The sequence below is a fragment of the Gracilinanus agilis genome, chromosome 2 (genome assembly GCF_016433145.1).
Source record: "Gracilinanus agilis isolate LMUSP501 chromosome 2, AgileGrace, whole genome shotgun sequence".
NCBI classification, from domain to species: domain Eukaryota; kingdom Metazoa; phylum Chordata; class Mammalia; order Didelphimorphia; family Didelphidae; genus Gracilinanus; species Gracilinanus agilis.
Genome location: NC_058131.1, coordinates 64,377,395 through 64,400,565, shown reverse-complemented (window position 1 = coordinate 64,400,565; position 23,171 = coordinate 64,377,395). Strand labels below are relative to the sequence as shown.

General features: G+C 38.2%; 1 protein-coding gene across 1 annotated transcript in view; it reads right to left on the bottom strand.

Annotated features, from left to right (window-relative positions):
* The window catches only part of CMTM4 (CKLF like MARVEL transmembrane domain containing 4), a 36,244-nt gene extending 19,267 nt beyond the window's left edge, over positions 1 to 16,977 (bottom strand). The window contains exons 1-2 of the mRNA XM_044659435.1: positions 16,800 to 16,977; positions 12,093 to 12,096 (exon numbers count right to left, since the gene is read on the bottom strand). Coding sequence (XP_044515370.1) covers positions 12,093 to 12,096; positions 16,800 to 16,977 — 182 coding nt within the window. The remainder of the gene's footprint in view (positions 1 to 12,092; positions 12,097 to 16,799) is intronic.
* Between the last annotated feature and the right edge of the window lie 6,194 nt (positions 16,978 to 23,171).

Sequence of the window (23,171 nt, the reverse complement as noted above, 5' to 3'; positions counted from 1 at the left end):
CCTAACCTTACAGGCCAGACCTGTCAGCCTGAACTTAGAGCTAGTGTAGTTTTGTCCCACCTCCTAGTCCTTGAACTTATCCATTAGATAGTTTTAGTTTGTCCATTCCCTTTATACACCTAACCCTTAAGCTCTTAATAAACAGTTTTACTTTATTTCCTGTGCCTTCCTCCAAACCCAAGAAAGAACCCACAGAAAGATAGCCTTCAACCCCTATCTTTCCCTAGCTTGAGTGGTGACCAGTAACTCTCAACTGTTATTCACCAACCAATGTGTTTTTACTCAATTCACACATCCCTTATGTAGGTTCTCAGTTATCCTGTATATCCTGTCACTTGTGGGTATGTGGGTGTGTCCTGGTTGCGTGTGTTACCCTTGTATTATACTGTGTTACACTGTGAAGGCAGTTACCTATTTCACTGTCTGCCCCCAAGATCCTGACACCTATAGATAGCATGAATTCTCAAATTAAAAAATGAACATCTCAACATTATAAAAAGTATTACAAGTAAACAATGATCTATGAAAATTCTTTGTAAGATATTAACTTTCCATTCTTAGATTTCATTGAATTAGCAAATAATATAGAGCAATATTCCAGCCACCCTATTCTTGTCAGAATACTAGCAAAGACAACTGGATTGACTACCAGAAAAGTGACAATATTTGGATGGGAAAGAATATAGCTTTCCTTCACTTTAGTCTAGATAGCACAACTTAAATTTCCCCCATTGTTTCTAATTTTTAAAAAAATAATTGTTTATAGTAATCAATTTAGATGAGACTCTCAAGAATAACTTGCGAAATTATCTCCATTTCCTTGGCCTTAAGAATCAAAATAAGGTGCACAAAGTTAAAATAACCCATTTTGGTTGGAATATAGCACACAAAAATAGCTTTCTAGATTCGTTTTTTTTGTTGTTGTTGTTGTTCATGTAAACTCCTAATTATCAGCACTAAAGATTATCCCTAAAGGGAACCATTTCTTTAACAAAATTAAAAAAACAAAAACATTAAGCATGGGCAAAGCAAAGGGGCGGTATAGCAGTCATAGTAGATTGGAATGATTGGAACCAAAGCCTCTGATGCTACCTATATAAACTCCCTTAATCTGTCTGTACCTCAGATTTTATCTAACAGGATAAGCCCTGGGACACTAATCTGTTTGTGAAGGAAGCTTCCTCACGGGAAAGGGGCCGACAAAACCAGAGCTCCTCCGTATGTGTGTGTGTGTGTGTGTGTGTGTGTGTGTGTGTGTGTGTGTGTGTGTGTGTGTGTGTATGCACAAGACACTGAGGATACAAAGGGAAAAAAATTACCCTCTTCCTCCCTACCCCATCCAGCATATTCTTTATAAGGAACATCCTTATAAGGAAGACCCAGCATAACTGGGGTGGGGAATGGGTTATGATACAGATTCAAGAAAACAGGATTAAAAACGGAGAATAAAGAAGTAAAATGCTCACAAGTTTCCTATTGCTGTGGTTCTTGCTACACAAAAAGTAGGCTCCTGCTGCCCAGCAGGATCCTGAAGCAGTTTGGGCTTCTGTTCCTACCCCCTGGCACTGCAAGAACTGGAAGAAGCTTCTGGATGGTAGAGGCAGCAGTAGCAACAGAAAAGTAACAACACTAGTCAAAGCTGCCCAATGAATACCAAGTGGAAGAAAAGGCAAGATGGGTTCCGTCACCTAAATCATCATCATGACACTAGAGAACACTTGTAAATATTAAGTCAATACTTCAGGGATCTTTTATTTAATCAGTGTGGGTACTTCTTCCATCAACCTTTCTATGCTGAGTTGTAATCTGACCCCTTCATTTTCCAAATGAGGGCACAAGGTCTAAAAAGGCTGAATGGGCAGCCCAAATTCAAACAGGTAATAAGTGGCAGAAACCAGGATGTAACGTGAGTCCTTTGACTCCAAATCAAACATTTTGCATTCACTTCTCAATGGCTGTGCCACCCCCTATTAACTAAATTTCTGAGGACCAGTCAGTGTAATGAAACAACCTGGCACAGCAGGCTTTGTTTGGGGTAAAAGGTTTGACTCTTAGCTCTAGCATTAAACTATCCTGGGGGAATATGAACAGATCATTTCTCTAAGCCTCCATTTATCAGTAAATATCAGTAAAAGGAAAATAATATTTGTGCTACCTGCCTTATGTACTTTTTTTTTTAACCCTTGCTTTCTGAACTAGTAACAACTCTAAGAAGGATAAGGACTAGGCAAACAATTAGATGACTTGTCCAGGGTCACAGAGCTAGAAAGTATCTGAAGCTAGTTTTGAACCCAAGTCCTCATGGTTCCTCCTGGCACTCTATCCACTGGGCCAGCTAACTGCCCCACACACTAATTTTAAGAAATGTAAGGTATTATTTAAAGAGATATATACATGTGAGTTATCAGTCTAGGCTTGAAAACAGGGAAAATCATTACTGGGATTGTAACGTTCTTGAAGTCTTATCAGTTTGGTGCAGGCAGTCAGAGGTTGGCCTCTCCTGGCACAGCTTTTGGGACAATGAGGCAGCAGAGCAACTTTAGAGAGGTTCCAGGTAAGGCTGCCACTTACATCTGTCACAACTTAACATTTAGATCACTCTATTGCAAATATTAATAATATGGAAATAGGTTTTGAACAATGATACATGTATAACCCAGTGGAATTGTTTGTCAGCTCTGGGAGTGGGGAGGAAAAAGGGGAGGGAGAGAACATGAATCATGTAACCATGGGGGAAATTCTAAGTTATTAATTAATTGTTTAAAAAAAAACATTTAAACATAAGAGAGCTGAAAACATCTTCTGTTTAGAGTCTCTCATATATATACACACACACACATATACAAATACACATTTAACAAAATAAGAATAAGCTTAGTGGAACAGCTTTGTTTTGGAAGAAATAAAGCCCCATACTCTCTCCCCAAAGAAAACTTTCCATTTTATTATGCAGAACTAAATGGAAACACTAATCTATTAATGAACTAAAAATCAGACAATATTCAAAATGCTTCCAAGCATCCTGGCTTATCATGAATTAAATAATTGGGATCAAGAACAAACCCTCATTCCATTTTGAAACTAATTCATGAATATTTTAAGATGAAACTAAAAACTGAGTGGAAAACTAAATCATTTCTGCCAAGGTGGAAGCCACTTTTTCCCTCCACAGCTTGATGCCCTCTCTGTGAGGCTAGAAAGGAATAGTAACAATCCAAGAGCACTTTGCCTGTCTCTTTGACAAATGTTAGGGGAACAGTGAAGAGACTGCCAGGCCTGCAAGTCAGGAAGGCCTAAGTCTGAATCCTGCCTTGGACCTTTACTAGTGTGTGACTGGGGAAATCACTCTGTGTGCCTCAGTTTCCTTGAAATGAAAATAAGGATAGTCCTTCTCACCTAGGACTGTTGTGAAGAGCAAATAAGATATTTGTAAAGAGCTTAGTTCAGTGTCTAGCATATAGTAAGCACTATATAAATTTAAGCTATTGTTACTATTAAGTGGGACAATATTTGTAAAACACTTTTTAAAGCCCCATATATTATTATTGTTGGTGTTGTTGTAGTGGCATACACTACAGGTTAGCAGCATCCACCTCACGACATCCCTGTGTATTATCATCTGCTATGAAGTGCAACCCTCCTCCTGTTTTCCCTTCTATTAGAAGGAGAGCTGTTGGAGAGCAGAAGCTGTCTTGGTTCTAGTTATATCCCCAGGGTTTTTAGCACTGTGGCAGGTACAAAATAAGATCTTAACCACAATACAACATTGTGAGGGTTAGGGGTGAAGCATTCCTTCAATATGGTAAATCCACATAAAAATTTCTGGTCTCAGATACTTACTAGCTGTGTGAACCTGAGCAAGGCACTTTACCCTATTTACCTTAGTTTCTTTAACTTTAAAATGAGCTAGAAAAGGAAATGGCAAACCATTCCAGTATCTTTGCCCCAAAAACCCCAAATGGGGTCATGAAGAGTCAGACACAACAATAATCTTACAGGGAGAGCATAAAGAATAGGAAAACTGAAAAAGGCTTCTTACTGAAGGTAGGACTGGAGCTGAGATTCATTTGTACCTTATCATTAATTATCACTTATTGTACCACAGATGAAAATCTGACTTCTCAAAGGCTTTAATAATGCAGCACAGGGTCTGGCAAGTTCAATCAAGATGGAAAAATTTTGAGTACAAATGCCAGTTAAATTGGGAGAGATTCATCATTAAAGTAATGATGGGTTTTTTGAAACTTATACAACTTACAAAGAACATTTTAATTAAAGAGGCATAGAAAGGGGAGCAAATGATCTTGGATGTAAGAGTATTCTCGTGAAGAAATCATGGATCCTCACCCTTAAGGTCTCATCCGAATCTAAATCTAATCCTATGGTATAATGAATAATAATTTTTATTCACAAGAACTACTTAAATTCATGAAGTTTTAAATAAATATCTGGTGACTAATTCAAATTTAGTACTAACTTATGAGACCTTCAAACATTCCACTGTTTAAGCAGAACAAGCCAATGTAAGTACTAAATAAAATTCATAGACCTTATCAAATGTCAATATGGTATTCACAGAACAGGTTGATGACCAATCGGTAGGCCACATTTCATAACCAAAGCTAAATTCAAATCACAAACACATGTTAACAAGTATAAAAACATAGTATAAAAAATAAAAATTGGATTTTTCTAATAATTTTTTAAGATTTTCAACATCAAAAAAGTACTTTAGAATAAATAAGCTAGAAAACTGACTTGAACAACATCAAAGGAATTTCTCCCTTATTTACAAAGTTGATCACAGTGTAATGTAATAGAGAGATAGGCAGAGGCAGAGACAGACAGAAATCATGAAGCTCTTGCTAATACCAAGTCTCAGGCACCATGCTAAGTGTTAAAGATACAAACACAATCAGCAAGTCAATCCTTGCCATCAGAGACACTAGTAGCCTCTATTTCCCTCACTGACTCCCCAACCCTTAGTAATTTGTCTTCTAATTTCATCATTTAAATGAAACTGCTCTCTCCAAAGTTACCAATGATCTCAATTGCCAAATCTAATGGTCTTTCCTCAGGTCTAATTTTTCTTGACCCAAATGCTGCATGTGACTCACTGGTGACTCCTTCTTCTCTAGGTTTTTGTGACACTATTGCCTTCTGGCTCACCCTCTACCTGCCTTCCTCAGTCTCTTTTATTTGTTCATCATGCACATCTTTCCCCCTAAATATTGGTGTTCCCAAAAATTGTTTGGCACTTTTTTTCTGTCTCTATTCTCATTTATTCTTCTTTCTTTTCTCTAGCTCTCATTTAATTATCAGTTCTATGTAAATCATTCTCAGATCTACATATCAACCCCTAATTTCCCCAGAATTTTAATCCTACATAACCAATTATCTCTTGAACATTTCAAAGAAGATGTCTTAAGAGACAACCATCAACCCAGCATATCTAAAACTAAACACATTATCTCTTTCCTCCTAAACCCTCCTCTCTTACAAATATTCCTACTTCTGTTGAAGGCACCACAATTCTTCCAGTCTCCCAAATTCCTAACCTGGGAGTCATGCTGAATGCCTTACTCTCCCTTGCCACCCCACATATCCAACCAGTTGCCAAAACTTGCAGGTTCTACCTTTGCAACATCCCACATCTAGCCCTCCTCTTCACTCATATAGCTACAATCTTAGTTCAGGCCTTTATTGCTTCTTGCCTAGATTATTTCAACAGCCTCCTGATTGGTCTCACTACTCTGTCTCACCCCACTAAAGTCTAACCTATATACTGTTGCCAAAGTAATTTTCCGTAAGTGCAGATCTGGCCATGTGATTCCTCTTCTCAATTCCAGTGGCTTCCTATTTTCTCTAAAATAAAATATAAATTCCACTGCCTAGATTTTGGAGCCCTAAATGACCTGGCTCCAACTTATCTTTCCAGACTTCTTGGGTACTGCTCTCCTTCCCACAATCTTCCATAAAAACTCCTCACCTCTGACTCATAAGAGTTCTTTTCTTCCTTTAAAATACAGATTAGGAACCATTTTCCACATGATGCCTTTCCTGTAGTGCCTTCTTTCCTTAACTACCTTGTATTTGCTTTTTGTATGTTTTTCTATTTACTAACTTTATACTTATACCATATGCATTTTTCTATTACATTTTGCCTCCTCCACTTGAAAGTTAGATCCTAGGGAGTAGGGTTTGTTTCACTATTTCTTCGTGTATCCCAAGCCCCAAGAACAGTGTCTAGAACATAGTACACATTTAATAAATATTAGTTGATTAACTTATTGAAGATGCTTATATTCTAAGGGGGAAAGACAATCCATTAAAAAGGTATTAGAAAGGGAGGCCAATTAGAGGACATTGGCACCAGATGAGGAGATAGCAAACGCCAAAGCACAGGAGACCTCCGGGCACACTCCAAGTCCAGTGAGAGGGAGATGAGGAAGATGGTACAATGTTTGTCAATAAAGAATAGCAATCTTCATCCATCATTATCAACTTCCTAATAATCAGAGCTGCCTAAAATGAGGAAAGCTGACTTAGAAGGCAGTAGATTTCTCGTCTCTGTCACGGGAATCTTGAAGCACAATATAAAAAGAATGACAGTAGAGACAATTCTTGTTCACAGACAGGTAGGTTTAATATGACATCTGAGGCCTGTGTAATAGAACTAAAATCAGGCTTAGATAATCAAAAAGACCAAAGTTCCCCTTGTACAAAAGAGGCTGGTTACCTCAAAGGTAAATTCCTAAAGATCAGGGAAATATGGTCTACAAAGCATATAACAGATATTGTGAACCCAAATACCTCAGTCTTGCTATATGTCTTCTGACCTGTAAGTGGAGTCAGGGGAAGCACACTGGACTTTGCCAGAAGCGCAGGATCAATTCCAAGTTTTATTATTTACTAGCTATATGTTCTTGAGCAAATCCTTTCCCCCATTTGGACATCCATTTCCTCCTCTATAACAAGGAGCATTTTGTGCTCCTGACCTGACAAAGTTACAATAAGGACAGCCCTCTATAAACTATCAAATGTGATATAGATATACATCTTTCAGTACCTCTGCAGCTTAGCAGGTTGTCTCAATGAGTGGCGATGGGGAGAAAAAAAATCATCACCCTTTAGCTACCATCACTGGTAATGAGCCTTCTGGGCATCAGGCTGGTCCTTGGAACAAAGCCAAGCAATATGCCCTTAGACTTGACTGTGAAGCTGTTCCAGCTTGGGCTTGCCATCTGTTGACAAAGCCTTAAAACACCACATCACTTCTATTCCATGGCAAGGCACTAGAGAGCTTCAGTAAAGCTCCTAAAATACTTTTAAAAATTGTAAACTATGAGTTTCCTATGCTGTTTATGACTCCTGTGACATGTATTTTTCCTCCAGAGGGAATATTTGGTAGGGAAGGTCAATTCAAACTATTACTTTCTCCTGGGGAAAGCTAGAAATTAGCTCTCAACTTAAACAATGAGTTTTTTTTTTGTTCCTGTGCTTAATGAGAAGATTGTACAGGTAAATTATTTACCAAGTCGTCAGTGGTTTCCTATATAATCTTTTCTTTCTTTGTTTTCCTTTTGTCAAATAGGGGTAGGGCTAGAAATGTGACTACTGCTACAGAGCTAAAAGAAAAATAGCCTGCTTCTGACAGCCTAAGTTAAGATCCAAGAGAAATGAGATGTAGATAAAACCTAGTAATGAAAAGGAAGAAGGGAGGGTAGATAGATAACATTAAATTCAACAGTTACAGGATCAACAGCACTAAAATACAAGAAAAAAAAAAGAATAAAGGCCAAGAAGCAGAAATAAGGACAATTTCCACATTTGTAAATAAATAAACCGGTAAATATTAAATTTGTAAATAAATAAACCGGTAAATATTAAACATTTGTGCCCTCTATTCAGCACTCCACCATCTTCATTTCAAGAGGGAGAGTAGCCTCACATCACGGACAGAAAGGAGCTCTGCCTAGTGTTACTTACTGAAGCCTCCTGGACAACCCCTTCTGTGAGAATAGGAAGCCAAGAGGGAGCTCAGGCAATACAATTTGGAGCAGCAGCACTAGGCTAGAACTGTATATGACTTCACTGTCAAGCTAAGCCTCCAAATCTTGAATGCAATGGATTAGATTCTGGGGCAACATACAACTCAACTATCAGCCAATAAATAACATCCATAAACCTAAGCCAGTGATGGTGAACCTATGGCATGCATGCTAGAAGGGCATGCAATCTTCTCTGTAGGCACGCAGCCATCTCCCACCAGAGACATTACTAGAAAGTCAAAGGGGCTTGGGGTGGAGCTGGCTCCCTTCCCCCTCCCCATGCACCTGCAGACCTTCCTCACTTCACCAGCCCCTCTGCCCAGCAGCCAATGGGAGTACTTTGTCCCTCCCCTAAATGGGGGCAAGGGGGGGGGCACGGCACTTGGTCTGGGGGGTAGGGAGTAACACTGTCTCTAAAAGGTTTGCCATCACTGGCCTCAGCCCCCAAGCTGTGGGCTGGGCTGCTGCTCTGCTTCTGCAGCCTGCCTACCCATGACACCACTCAGCCTCTAAACATGGTTGACTCCAGACGACTTTCAGAAAGACCTATAATAAAAACAGTGGAAATGTGGGTCGGCCATGGGTGGGGGGAGTGCGGGGGGCGAAGGGGAAGGTAGGAGCATGAATCATGTAACCATGTTAAAAATGATTATTAATAAATGTTTAAAATTTAAAAAAAAAGACCTAACCTCAGAAAAATCAGTCTCTATTTTACTCTGACTGCCTGAAACAGCCTCACCAAAGTGCTGCTTCATCATGTCTACAACTCCATACAGTTACTCCTTTGGCTCCAGAATCAGGACAGCATCCCAGCTACAAAAGCTGACACCTGTGTTCTCTTCTATCACGGCACCCAGATGTGTCTGATTTCTCCTACCATATTGATACTTGGAAATCAGAAGTCCTAGGGTCTAGTCCTGATTTTGACATTTTTTTTCAACTCATGAAATTTGTATTAAGTGCCCACAAAGCATTATTCTGGGAGCTAGGGATACAAAGGTAAAAATTAAATAGCCCCTGACACCAAAAAGCCTCCATTATACTGGGGAAATATAACAAAGGGTCATAGACAGCATTAAAGGGACCCCACAGATCATCAAATACAATCCTCTTTTCTTACGTACAGATGGAGAAACTGAGACAGGAGAGTTTAAGTGATCACCTCAAGGTCACACATGTGGTACATAGAAAAGGGAGTGGATTTGAACCTAGATGTTCCAAATTTCAAGTTCAGTTTCTTTTATACTATGCCATGTTGCCCATATGAATCTAGATAAGTAAAAACAAATTAAATACAAAATAATTTCAAGAGGAAGCTAGCACTAACAACTAGGGTGATCTGGCAAGGCTTTCTAAGTAGGAGGTAGCACCTGAGCATTAAGTACTTCAGAGATTTTTACTGGGCAGAGCTAAAAAAAAAAATGATGCATTTATACATAGAGGATCTCCTATACAAAAAATGGTATGTCAAAATTCAAGGAACAACTAACCAGTCATTTTTTGGGGGGAAGGTGGGGAGATGAGGGTGGACATTAGGGAAATAATATGAAATCAGACTAGAAAAAGATAAGTAGGAATCAGATTTTTAAAGAACTTCAAAGCCAAGGCTATGGGGTTTATATTTTATTCTAAAGGCAATAAAAAGGCTCTGAAAAAAAAGTTAGTAGAAAAATAATATGGTCAGATATGTGTTTTAAATATCAATTTAGGGGGCAGCTAGGTAGCTCAGTGGATTGAGAGCCAGGCCTAGAGATGGGAGGTCCTAGGTTCAAATCTGGCCTCAGACACTTCCTAGCTGTGTGACCCTGGGCAAGTCACTTGACCCCCATTGCCTACCCTTACCACTCTTCTGCCTTGGAGCCAATATACAGTATTGACCCCAAGACGGAAAGTAAGGGCTTAAAAAATAAAAAATAAATAATAAAATTTCAATTTAGCTGTTATCTGTGAACCAATAAGAATTCATAAAATGCTGACTATGTGGCTAAGTGCTGGGGATTTGGGGGAGTGGTGAAAATACAGTCCCTGCCCTTAAGGAACTCAAATTCTCATTTATGTATTTATTTATTCGTTCATTTGTTTATTTGTTTGTTTTGAGAAAAATCCTTACCTTCAGTCTTAGAGCCAATACTGTGTATTGGTTCCAAGGCAGAAGAGTGGTAAGGGTAGGCAATGGGGGTCAAGTGACTTGCCCAGGGTCACATAGCTGGGAACTGTCTGAGGCCATATTTGAACCCAGGACCTCCCATCTCTGGGTCTGGCTCTCAATCCACTGCGCTACCCACCTGCCCTCAAGGAGCTCAAATTCTAATGGAGGGAAACACCACACAAATCCCTGTCCATATAAGATATATACAGTGGAAATAGAATGGAATCTTTGAGGCAAGGAGCCAGGGGAAGAGTCTCCTGTAGAAAGTAGGATCTGATCTGTCTTTTAGGAAGCCAATGAAGGTAGGGAATGAGAGCATTGACAGTATGGGAGATGGCCAATGAGAAGGTTCCGAGTATGTAAGAGAAATGTATTGTACCATGCGATGTGAAGAACAAATGGGAGGGAAGAAAAAGACTAGTATAAGAGGGACCATTTAGAAGGCTATTTCAAAGGTCCAGGCAAAGGATATGAAGGGTGTGCACCAAGGTAGAGGCTATGTAAGAGGAAGAAAAGAGAATGGATACCAAAGAGGTTATGTAGATAGTATCAGTAAGAACTGGTAATGAACTGGATACAGTCCAGAGAGAGAGAGAGAGAAAGCAAAGGTCCACTGCCAAGGTGAATGACTGAAAAGAAGGTGGTACCAAAAAAGGGAGGAAATTTCAAAAAGCCATGGTTTAAGGGGAAAATAGAATTTCTATTTTGGATATGATCAGTTTGCAATTACATTGCAACATTTAGGAGGAGATACCCAATAGGTAATTGAGGTAATGTGAGACTAAAGTTCACAAATGAGATTAGGGTAGGGACATATATTATATATTTGAAACATCTGCTTAAGAAATGATAATTGAACCCAGGGGAGCTAACTAACCAGGTATTATGAACTCAATTGCCATGGGGCCTCAGCATCTCCATATGCAAAACAAGGGGATTAGACAAAATAATCTCCAAGGTTCTTTCTAGCTTTAATGGTTTAGAATTTTAATACTTTGTTCAAGTTTTTTTTGACAGATATTTTGTTTTTGGTTGGGAGTGCAACAGTTCTTGCCATATGATGAAGCTGTCAGTCTATCTTGGTCTTAGGTTTGCTTGTGCACTACAGCTCAGCTGGGTTTCCATCAGATTTTTCAAGCTGTTTTTAACTGTGTAAGTTTTTTTTCTATTTCAGAATTCCCTAAATAAACCCCAAATAAGTAACGGTAGTACTTAGTGGAATAGAGATCTGCCCTCTGGCTATGCAAATGACTTAAATTTTAATTCTGTCTTGGCAACACTTCTGCTCTCAGGATTTTAGTAACTCAGAAGATACTTTCTAAAAGCTAAACATACTGCAAAATAGAGAAGAATGGGATCATTTTTTTAATCTCCAAGAACTTGTACATGCATTCATATTACATGCACACACATAGATATAGTCATTCAATAAAGTAGAAAATAATTGCCTATTTACACATTTCATTCAACTAAGAAACAGGAGAAAAATGGGAAATTAGTGGAAGGGTAGATAAAGGATTAGTCCTAAGGAAAACAAACTCAATCTGAGGTAATACAAAAATATGTATTGCTTTTCTTAAGGTGGCAAAGAATTGGGGAAGGGTGTGCCAATCAATTTGAGAAATGGCTGAACAAGTCAAGGGCACCTGAATGTCTGACCATACCATTATGCTACAAGAAATGATAAGAGGGATGGCTCCAGAGAAACCTGGGAAGATTTGTATGAAAAGACAGGGTGAAGTAAACAGAACCAGGAGAACACATTACATAATCACAACAAATTATGCAATGACAATAAAGTGATAAAGACAATTTTGAAAGACTTAGGAACTCTGATAAGCTTAATTACCAACCCTGATTCCAGAGCTCTAACAGCTAAACAAACTACCTACCTTCCTGATAAAAAAGAGAAAGACTCAAGAGTACAGAATGAGAGAATATATATGGTAGAAATATTCCTTTTGGACATGGCCAACATAGAAAATTGTTTTTCTTAATTATACATATTTATAACAGAGGTTTTGTTCTTTAATTCACAATGGAGGAAGGGAAAAATGGAAAGAAGGAAAATATTTTCTGATTGAAAAAAATTAAAATTAAAAAGAAGAAAAGAGGGGCAGCTGGGTAGCTCAGTGGATTGAGAGTCAGGCCTAGAGACAGGAGGTCCTAGGTTCAAACCCGGCCTCAGCCACTTCCCAGCTGTGTGACCCTGGGCAAGTCACTTGACCCCCATCGCCCACCCTTACCAATCTTCCACCTATGAGACAATACACCGAAGTACAAGGGTTTAAAAAAAAAAAAAGAAGAAGAAGAAAAGAATATCCATTCACAACAATTCAATAAGCATTTAGTAAGTGCCTACAATGCTCCAGGCACCATGCATGCTAGGCACCAATTAAAAAAAATTTTAACAAGTTCTATTGGGGAAAAACATGTATATAGAAAATTAAATATGAAATATATATGAAGTAAAAGTAATATCAAGGAGGAGAAATGGTCCATCAACTGGATGAATCAAGAGACTATTGAGTTGAGCTTTGAGAGGAATCAAGAGCTTTTAAATGGCAGGCAAGGAGGAAGTATAGGGAACAGAAAACAGGACAGACACGTGATGAAATGAGCATATAAGAGAGAGTAATATGCAATATACCTAAAAAAGAAGATTGAGGTGAGTTTATAAAGGAATTTAAAAGCTAAACAGAGGATTTTTTTCTTTGAACAGAGAGTGACATGGCATACTTGTATTACAGAAATATTAATTTGATAGCTGCATGGAATAGTTGGGAAGGGGAAGAGATGAAAGCAGAGATCAATTAGGAGGCTACTGAAATAGTCCAGGGGAAAAGAGATGAGAGATTGTGTAAGCAGATGGATGAAAAATATTTTAAGTCAAGTTAATAAGACCCACTTTTTTGAAGTGAAGGGGGTATGGGGGCCGGCTGGGGGGCTCAGTGGATTGAGAGCTAGACCTAGAGATGAGAGGTCCTGGGTTCAAATTTGACCTCATACACTTCCTACCTGTGTGACCCTGGGCAAGTCACTTAACCCCCATAGCCTAGCCCTTACCACTCTGCCTAGAACCAATACACAGTATTGATTCTAAGACAGAAGGTAAGGGTTTTAATAATAATAAAAAGGAGGAGGAGGAGGAGGAGGAGGAGGAGGAGGAGAAGCAGCAGCAGCAGCAGCAGCAGCAGCAGCAGCAAAGGGTGGTAGCACAGTGGGAGAACCTGGGTTCCAATAGACCTCGGATACTTCCTAGCCACGTGAGGGAGGAGGAAGAATCAAGGATGTTTCCAAAGCTGAAAACCCTGGGGATTGGGAGGAAGGTGCCTCCCTCAACATAAATAATAAAATTAAGAAAGAGAGAAAAAGATATTAAAAGTGCTACAAACAAAACTATACACATATATGTAACTATAATGAGCAAGCTTGGAATCAAAGAGAAAATTAGAAAATAACTTTCTTTGCATAGGTTGTAGACTTTGGGCATAAAATATTGTATATAATAAAATTTAGGTAACTGTAGTTTTACTGCACTTTTTTTTTTAATTCTCTGCTGTAAGGGTAACAAAATAAATAAAAAGTAATTTGGGGGAAAGGCATTAGCAACTGGTTGATGTAGTATTAGAACCAAATCTTGAAGGAAACTGGGAATTCTAGGAGGTAGGGAGAAAATACATTCACTAATGAGGTAATGTTAAAACAAAATATATTGATAAAAATTTTTTTTAAACAAAAAGCACTACAGAACATTTTCTTCATGTCATCTAATGACAGAATTATACCTAATTTCTGGATGTTAATAGAAAGTACAGTGAATTGTAAGTGAGAAGCTCTACTGAATTCTACTGCCTTTGTGACCTCGACTAAGTCATCCCCTCTCTGGGCTGCTATTCCCTGGTGTGTAAAATGAGAATTCTGCAGCACTAAATCCTAAGATTCTATGAAAACCACAAAATGGTCAGCATTTTCCATGCCAGGAAGAATGCCCACAGAATTTGAGTATAAATGCCACCCTCCCCAAATGGCTACATACCCAGATTGTTTAAATTAGTAATAAAGAACAAACAATATATGCATGGAATACACAGGAAACCAGCTGCCTTCAACCACATCCATCTGAAGATGCTTAGCCTTATTGTTGATATTCTGGTTTGGTTGCCCCCATCCCCTTCCATTTTGCAGGGTCCAAGCTCCATGAATAAAACTTCCCTAGTTATTTTTCACTCCTTGCAAAGTGTACATTTGGAACATACTTACTCCAAGAAGCCCTAACCTCAGTGGTATGGGATTTGCCTTTCCATGATACAGATTCTAGTTCTTTTAATAGATGGTTTTTATAAGTTGCTGTGACTGAAAATATTCCCCCTTCTAATCAATATACAGTTAAATCTTTCCAAACTTAGCAAGGGGGCTCTCCAGTGATTATTACATAGTCCATCACTAGGCCTGTACACTGTCTTTCAAGTTTGATTTCTAATTTATTTTTGACAAAATAAATGTTAATGTAAATGATCAATTTTTTTTGTTAGTGTGGGGCAGGAGAAAGAACTTGAGAGCAGAAGTCCTGGGTTCTAATGCTGTCTGTTAATGACCTTGGCCAGTTACAGCTGCCTGCCACTTTATTTTCATGCCTGTAAAATGAGGGGGTTGAAATAGTTTGTTCAGGTTTCTTAAAGCTATAATATTCTATGACATTATTCTAAAATATGTTTTGTTTTCCCAATAATAGTATTTCTGTAACCAAAGCAGACACTTCTGTCTTTCTGTTTAATTGGAATACAACAGAGTAAAATTCTAGGAAGTAATTGTGTCCTTCTAAAGGAGGAAAGATAGTTCTCTGGAAGCAGAACATGGACAGCCTTCAAGAGGGCATGGTAGCCAAAATTATATATATATATATATATACATATATATATATATATATGTATATATATATATAAAACATTATAACATATAAATTATAAAATAGATAACATTATAAAATAATAATTTTAAGACATTGTGGAGGGGTTTCTTTAGGTGTTTGTTGGGTGACTATGTTAAAATTTATAAACAAAAAAAAATTTTTTTAAAGAAAACAAATGACAACAATTCAAAGGCCTCCAAAGGACTCTTAGAAACACTAAGCTGACTAAGCCCTTTTCCCTACTACTGAATCTAGGAGAGTGAAAGACCTCTTCAGGAGACAGGATGTCATCTGTGGGAAATCAACTCTGGCAAGTCAAGGACGGAGAAGAAGCTGAAGGAAAAGTTTGAAAACAAAAGAGAATTTGTCTAAAAAGGAGCCAGATTGCCATAAGTTAAAGGAAAGTAGTTACAGGGTATAGCTTTAGAGAAACAAGGCTGTGAAGAGGTAAAAGCGAAGGAGTTTCAGAGAAGATAAGAGAGAAAAGAGACAATGGGAAGAGGCCAAGGATAGACAAGAAAAACAGTATCTTAGGAAGCAAGATGGACACACATATTTTTAGGGAAAGGAACATTGGATTCAAAGCCAGAAGACCCAAGTTAAATTCCCAACTTCAATTAATAGAAGTTAACATATAATAATGATTATTGTTATGAATAATTCACATTTACAAGAGTTTATAAAGCACTTATCACCTCAAAGGAATATTGTTAGCTAAGTATTCTCTCCATTTTACATATCAGTAAACAGGGAAATGACTGCTCAGGATCACAAGGTATCAGAGCAAGGCTGTAACCTCTGGTCTTACAGGCATAGTCAGGAATCTGATTCTCATTTTACTTCTTTGTAAACCAGGAACCAGTGTCCTGAAGGGGAAGGAACTGGGCCTGGAGTCAGGATGACTCTTCTTTGAGTTCAAATTTGACCTCAGATACTAGTTGTATGACCCTGGGCAAGTAACTTTATCCTATTTGCCTCTGTTTCCTCATCTGTAAAATTTGCAGGAGAGGGAAATGGTAAACTCTTCCAGTATCTTCACAAAAAACAAACAAACAAACAAACAAAAAAAAACAACCCAAACCCTAATAGGATCACAAAGAGTCAAATATGCCTGAAAACAACTGAACAACAAAATTGTGAGGAAAGTACTTTGTAAATCCACATAAACAAAACTTAAAGAGTTAAAGAAATATCAACCAATGGATTCCTCTAAACTTCTTTTCAAGCTGTCAGAGACAAAAATTGTTTAATGGGGCAAGGGAGAAAACATATCCATTTCCTTTCCCTTTCTCCCTCTTAAAACTGACTCTTGAATCAACAAAAATACAGCCTAAGCTCGGGTCCTGTGTAGGATATAAAAATATTTGCAATGTTTTCCTTTTCTTTCCCTCCTTAAAATAAAACTTAAAAATTAGTCTCAGTTTCATAAAATCAATTTTCTTCTAAACATATTTTGAATGTTAAAAAGTAGTTTCAAAGATTTGAGACAAAGTGGTTCCCCAGGAACAGGCATATAACAAAGCCAATGCAAAGCTGTTACAATACTGACTCTCAAAAAACTTACTGTGAAACCCTCAACTGTGATTTATCTCTAGATCTCAGGTGGTAATAAGTAAAGTTATTCCTGGAAGCTGCTCTCCCAGGCTTTTGAACTGAATAACTTAACACATGGTTGGTTGGTCGTTACTCCTCGTCCTCAGAGAAGCCAAAGGACAGGGCCGTGTGGGCACAGAGGGCCCGTGTGAACAATGAATGGCGATGCCTAAATCTGCACCTCTCTTGAGGCCAGCCTTCTTGGAAGAGGGAATGCTCTGGGCTCCATTCTTCTGCCCTCTTCGTCTTTTAAGCAAACGCGTATCTGGCATCTCACCATGAGGCCGGGCCATCAGTCTGAATACTTGGCTGTTCAGCTCAAGAAAGAACCTTGCCGGGTGACATCCAGGCTCTTCCTAAGACAATTGCAATGGCAGCCGTTCGGCTTCCTGGCAGGGTGCTGGTCCCGTCCAGGTCTCTTAGACATACACCATGGTCGGCACACCAGCTCTACAGACCTTCCATGGGGTCCGCAGCCCAATCCCTCCTCCCTCTCGTGTGCCAACGTGGTCCTCTGCGTGGGCATCTCTGGAAAGTATCCTGCCGAGGGAAGTGAACTCGTCACAGCTCTCAAAATGTCTCCATGGTCTCTAAGCAACGGTTCTACAGGGGATGGTGCAGTGCTGGCTGATGGGGAACATCTATCTTCTGGGTGTTCGAGCTCAGGACAAAATCGCCACGAGCAGCAGAGAAGGGAGCCGGGCCAGGCGGCATCTCAGGCTCAGAGGCTGCGCCATCATCTACGCACAGGAAGTTGTGGCCCAACATCCCTCCCGAAGTCTTGGCTTGTGGCCTTCTCAAGTCACCCTCAGTGTGGTGGCTGACCTGGATGCAATTTTCATCCTCACTGAAGGATCTTAAAACACAATAGACTGAAGAATAAGAAACCACCTATAAAAAGGACTTCTAAACGCGCACACGACCAACGAGTCTCTCACTACTAATTGGGAGCACAAGGCGGAGGAAGTCTGTAGCCAGCTCCATCCCTCTCTCCAAGCGGCTAACGACTGGCCTGAAACGACATTTACGGGCTTGCAGGGGAATGGAAGCTCCAGGCTGGTAGGGGCCATCTCCTCTTTGTCTCTGAATCCCCCGCACCCTGCGCAGCACTCTCTAACACAGCGGAAACTTGGCATATAGTTATTGAATTGAATTGCTGGAACAAAAGTAAGACAATCTAAGAGGTTTGCTTTTCTTTCGACATTCAAATTAGACGTAATTAGCCCCATAGCTCTTGGCACAGTACTATGATCTCCAAATTTAAAGTCCACGACATCCAGACAGTCAAGAATTCAAGTCAGTAAATATTTATTAAGCATTCACCATGTGGAGAGCACTTTTCTGAACTATACTGGGCTCAAAAGGAAGAAGAAACAAGGTTCTGATACGGCAATTCCTGCGCTCCTAAAGTTGACAGTCCAGCAGGAAGAAAAGACACCTTTACAAACTGTACTTCAATGGATATGGACACTCCATCAATAATGACTGCCAACTTTTTACATCTTCTCGTTCCATTCAGTTTTGTCTACATCTTTCTGGAAACCACCAGAGCAATATTTTATACTATTTCTCACAAATGTCAATTCTAATCATTATATGTAGCCTTTGTTCAGTCATTTCGGTCATGTCCTACTCTCTGTGATCCCATTTGGGGTTTTGTTGGCAAAGATACTGGAATAGCTTATCATTTCCTTCTCCAGCTCATTTTACAGATGAGGAAATGGAGGCAAACAGGGTTAAATGACTTGCCCAGGATCACCCAGCTAATAAGTATTTGAGGCTAAACTTAAACTCGGTTCTTCCTGCCTCCAGGTCCAGCATTCGATCCACTGTGACACCTAGCTGTCCACTCCCATATAGCCTACTTACACCCAACATGAATCTTCCCATTGCTTTTTAGGAAGTGAAATGTGAATAACTATTAATACACTATAAAAGTCTCAATGAGAAGTCTAGCTGTGTTAATTAAAAGAAAAGGCAACACTTAATTATAACACTTGAAATAATACTACACTATCTAGGTGGTACAGTAGACAGATCACTGGGCTTGGAGTCAGAAAAGCCCCCAGTTCAAATCCAATCTGATACTTACTAGCTGCGTGACCCTAGGCCAGTGATTCCCAAAATGGGCGCTACCACCCCCTGGTGGGTGCTGCAGCAATCCAGGAGGGCGGTGATGGCCACAGGTGCATTTATCTTTCCTATTAATTGCTACTAAAATTTTTTAAAAATTAATTTCCAGGGGGCTAAGTAATATTTTTTCTGGAAAGGGGGCAGTAGGCCAAAAAAGTTTGGGAACCACTGCCCTAGGCAAATCACTTAACCCTGTTTACCTCAGTTTCCTCATTTGAAAAATGAGGATAATAACACCAACCTCCCAAGATTGTTGAGGATCAAATGAGATATTTGTAAATCACTTTGCAAACCTTAAAGTTCCATATAGATGCTAGTTCTTATTACTGCCACTTTTTAATTATAAATAAAAGAAATGTGATTGAGAATATGCTTTGTATGCTGAACAAAAAGATTCTATTCTATTTTCTGAAAGCTATTTTAGCTCTGATAAAGTAGGGTCAACTACTGCACAAGATGCCTCTACAATTACCCAGCTAATGGGTGATTCCTTCTGTTTATTCTGTAATTAACCAAGGGTAAAAAAGAACTTTCTGACATTCTTGCTTAGGACCCCAGACTGGAACAGAATCACTGAAGTAGACAAGCCTTCAGGACGGAGAAGGCCAATAACTTTTATTTTTAACTTTCTTTTGAAGCTGGTTTAATAGCTATTTAACATCTCTTTTATGAGGCTTAAATTCTAACCCAAAAAGTAAAAATGTTGTTGTGCCAACTTCAAAAGAAAGGTGCCTACACAGGTCAACTTTGCTTGCAGTAACTGATCAACAACTAGATTCAGAAAGCAAAGTGAGAATAACATTATTTTACATTTAATATTTATTTATCAAAAATTTCTCCAGGAATACTATGGTAAAATTGAATGTAATGGACTTCTGTACCAGCAGCAATGCAATGACACAGGACAATTCTGAGGGATTTATGGAAAAGATGCTACCCACATTCAGAGGAAGAACTTCAGGAGTGGAAACAGAAGAAAAACAACTGCTTGAACACATGGGTTGAGGCAGACATGGTTGGGGATGTAGACCTGAAACTACCACACCAATGCAACTATCAATAATGTGGAAAGAGGTCTTGATCAATGACACCTGTTAAAACCAGTGGAAATGTGCGTCGGCATGGGTGGGTGGGGATGTGGGGGATGAAGGGGAAAGTAGGAGCATGAATCATGTAACCATGTTAAAAATGAATATTAATAAATGGTAAAAAAAAAATTTTCTCCAGGAACTTGGTCAAGGAGGTTGCAGGAAAACAGGCATACTAATGGACTGGGTGAGGGAACTATGAATTGATCCAATTATTCCAGAAAGCAATTTGGAACTATACCCCAAAACTTATTAAACTGTGTCATCCTTTTGGCCCAGTGATAGTACTATTTGGCCTCTACCCCAAAGAGATCAAAAGATAAAAAGGACCTATTTGTAGAAACTTTTTGTAGTGGTAAGGAAATAGAAACTAGGCTTGTGTCTATCACTTGAGAGATATTTGAATAAATTAAGCTTTATAATTGAAACAGAATACTACTCTTCTGTAAGAAAAGATGAAACGGTTTCAGAATAACCAAAGATGACATGAATGAATTGATGTATATATAGTAAAGTGAGCAAAACCAGGAAAACAATTTATACATGATAACAACATTATATAATCAACTTTGAAAAACTTAAAAGCTTTATCGGCACAATGACAAATCAATCCCAGAGAACTGATGAGGAAACCAGCTCCTGACATAAAGATGATGGATTCAATATGCAAAATAGAACACATTTTTTGGACAGGGTCAATCTAGTAATGTTTTTGCTTGACTAAGAATATTTGCTACAAGGGATCTGGAGAGTGGGAAAGGAAGGAGAGAACACAGACTTTTGTTAAATGAAAATAATAAAATTTAATTAAATTTTTCAAAGGAATAGTAGAGAGAAATTAGATACTCTAATTAATATGAGATTTGAATGAACTTAAATTTAATCACATAATGATGCCAGGAATACTAATTTTTTTAAAGAAAAATAAAAAAAATATTCACAATTAAAACCAAACTGAACATAATTCACATTGCTATAGTACTTTAAAGTTTACAAAATACTTTCTTCACAACATATGAGGTAGGCAGTTAAAAATTTTACACCCGATTTGGAATTATGCCCAAAGGGCTATAAAAAAATGCATACCTTTTGATCTAACAATATCACTAGTCTGTATCCCAAAGAGATTTTTTTAGAAATGGCAAAGGACTTATTTGTACAAAAATATTTACAGCTACGCTTTTTATGATAGCAAAGAATTGGAAACTAAAGGGATGTCCCTTGATTTGGGAATGGCTGAACAAATTGTGGAACATTATGGTGATAAAATACTATTGTTGCTTTAAGGAATAATGAGCAGGATGATTTCAGAAAGAATTGGAAAGATCTACATGAACTGATGCAGAGTGAAATAAACAGAACCAAGAGAACATTTTGCACAGTAACTGAAATATTGTGGGATGACTAAATGTGATGGACTTTGCTACTAACAGCAATATGATGATCCGGGACAATTCTGAGGGACTTATGAAAAAGAATGTTCTAAAGAAAGAACTATTGAAGTAGAAATGCAGATGAAAACATATGATTTATCACTTGCTTATTTGGGTATATGTTTTGGGGTTTTGGTTTTATTAGATTATTCACTTACAAAAATGAATAATAAAGAAAAATGTTTTGTGTGATTAATACATGTACAAGACAGGTTAAACTGCTTGTCTACTCCAGGAAAAGGAGGAAAGAAGGGAAGGAGACACCCCAAATCATACAACTTTGGAAAACTTAGATGTAATTTGTTATTAAAATAAAATAAAAATAAAACAACAACAACAAAAAGAATTCAATAGTAAAAGTGAAAAAAAATTGCGCCCATTTTACAAATGAGAAAAATCAAGGCTTAGAGAGGTGGAACAATGGGCAGTCACATAACTAATAAGTACCAAAGTCAGACCTCCTTACTCCAAGTCAGGTGTTTAACAAACTAACACATTCTCTAGTGCAAGCTTTCTTAATACTTACATAATCTAACTTTTCTCTATAGGAATACAATCAACAAAATATTATATTTCTTCCCTGCTCCTCTAATTTTTTTTAGTACTGTTTAATTTATGGACCCATTTGGAACTTGTCTTATATACAGTGTGAGATATTGGCCTATACCTAGTTTCTACCAGGCTGCCTTCCAATTTTCCCAACAGTTTTTGTCAAATCATAAGTTCTTTCTTCAATAGCTTCAATAGCAATTAAATAATACCAAATTGTTTTATGGTTACTGCTTTGAAGTAATTTGAAATTTGAAATCTGATACTATTCTAGGCCCCCTTCCTTTCTACTTTTTTTTTAATAATTCCTTTGAGATTCTTGATCTTTTCTTCCTCCAGATGAATTTTTTTTTCCTAGCTCTAGAAAGCAATCCTTCAGAAGTTTGCTTGGTATAGGACCAAGTACATCAACTTGGGTAATATTATCACCTTTATTATAATGGCTTGATTTGTCGGTCAGTTGTTTCAGTCACATTCTACTCTTTGTGACCTCATCTAGGGTCTTCTTAGCAAAGATACTGGAGTGGTTTGCCATTTCCCTCTCCAGTTAATTTAACAGATGAGGAAACTGAGGCAAACAGAATTAAGTGACTGATGCCAGATATGAACTCAGGAAGATGAGTCTTTCTGAATTCAGACCTGGCACTGTATCCAATGTACCACATACCTTCCCTATGAGCAATTAGTATTTCTCCAACTATTTGGATCTGTCTTATATATGTAAAAAATATTTTATAATTGTATTTATATACAGTAGTTCTTTTGTGTGTGGGAGCAGGTAAACCACTAAATATTTTATACTTTTATACTTTCGTTGTAGTAACATTAGTAATCTTCCCTATCTCTTCTTGTATATTTTTAATTATATACAGAAATCCTGTTGATCTGTATGAGTTTCTTTTATACCCTATACCTCTGCTGAAATAATTAGTTGTTTGAATTAGTTTTTAGTTGACTCTCTAGGATTTGCTATGTAAACCATCTGATTATGTTGTCCACAAAAAGTGACAATCTTATTTCTTCTCTTTGCCTATCCATGTTACCCCTATTTCTGTTTCCCATCTTAATGCTATAGTTTAACTCCCCAAAAGAGTCAGCTACCATTTAAGTGCCTGCTATTGCTAGGAACTGTGTAGATATCAAGAAAAGGGGGGGAACCAGTACCTACTCTCAAGGAGCTCACCGTCTAATGGAGGAGACAAAATGTAAGCAACTATGTCCAAACAAGATTTAGACTGCTTAGATTGGGGGTAATCTCAGAGG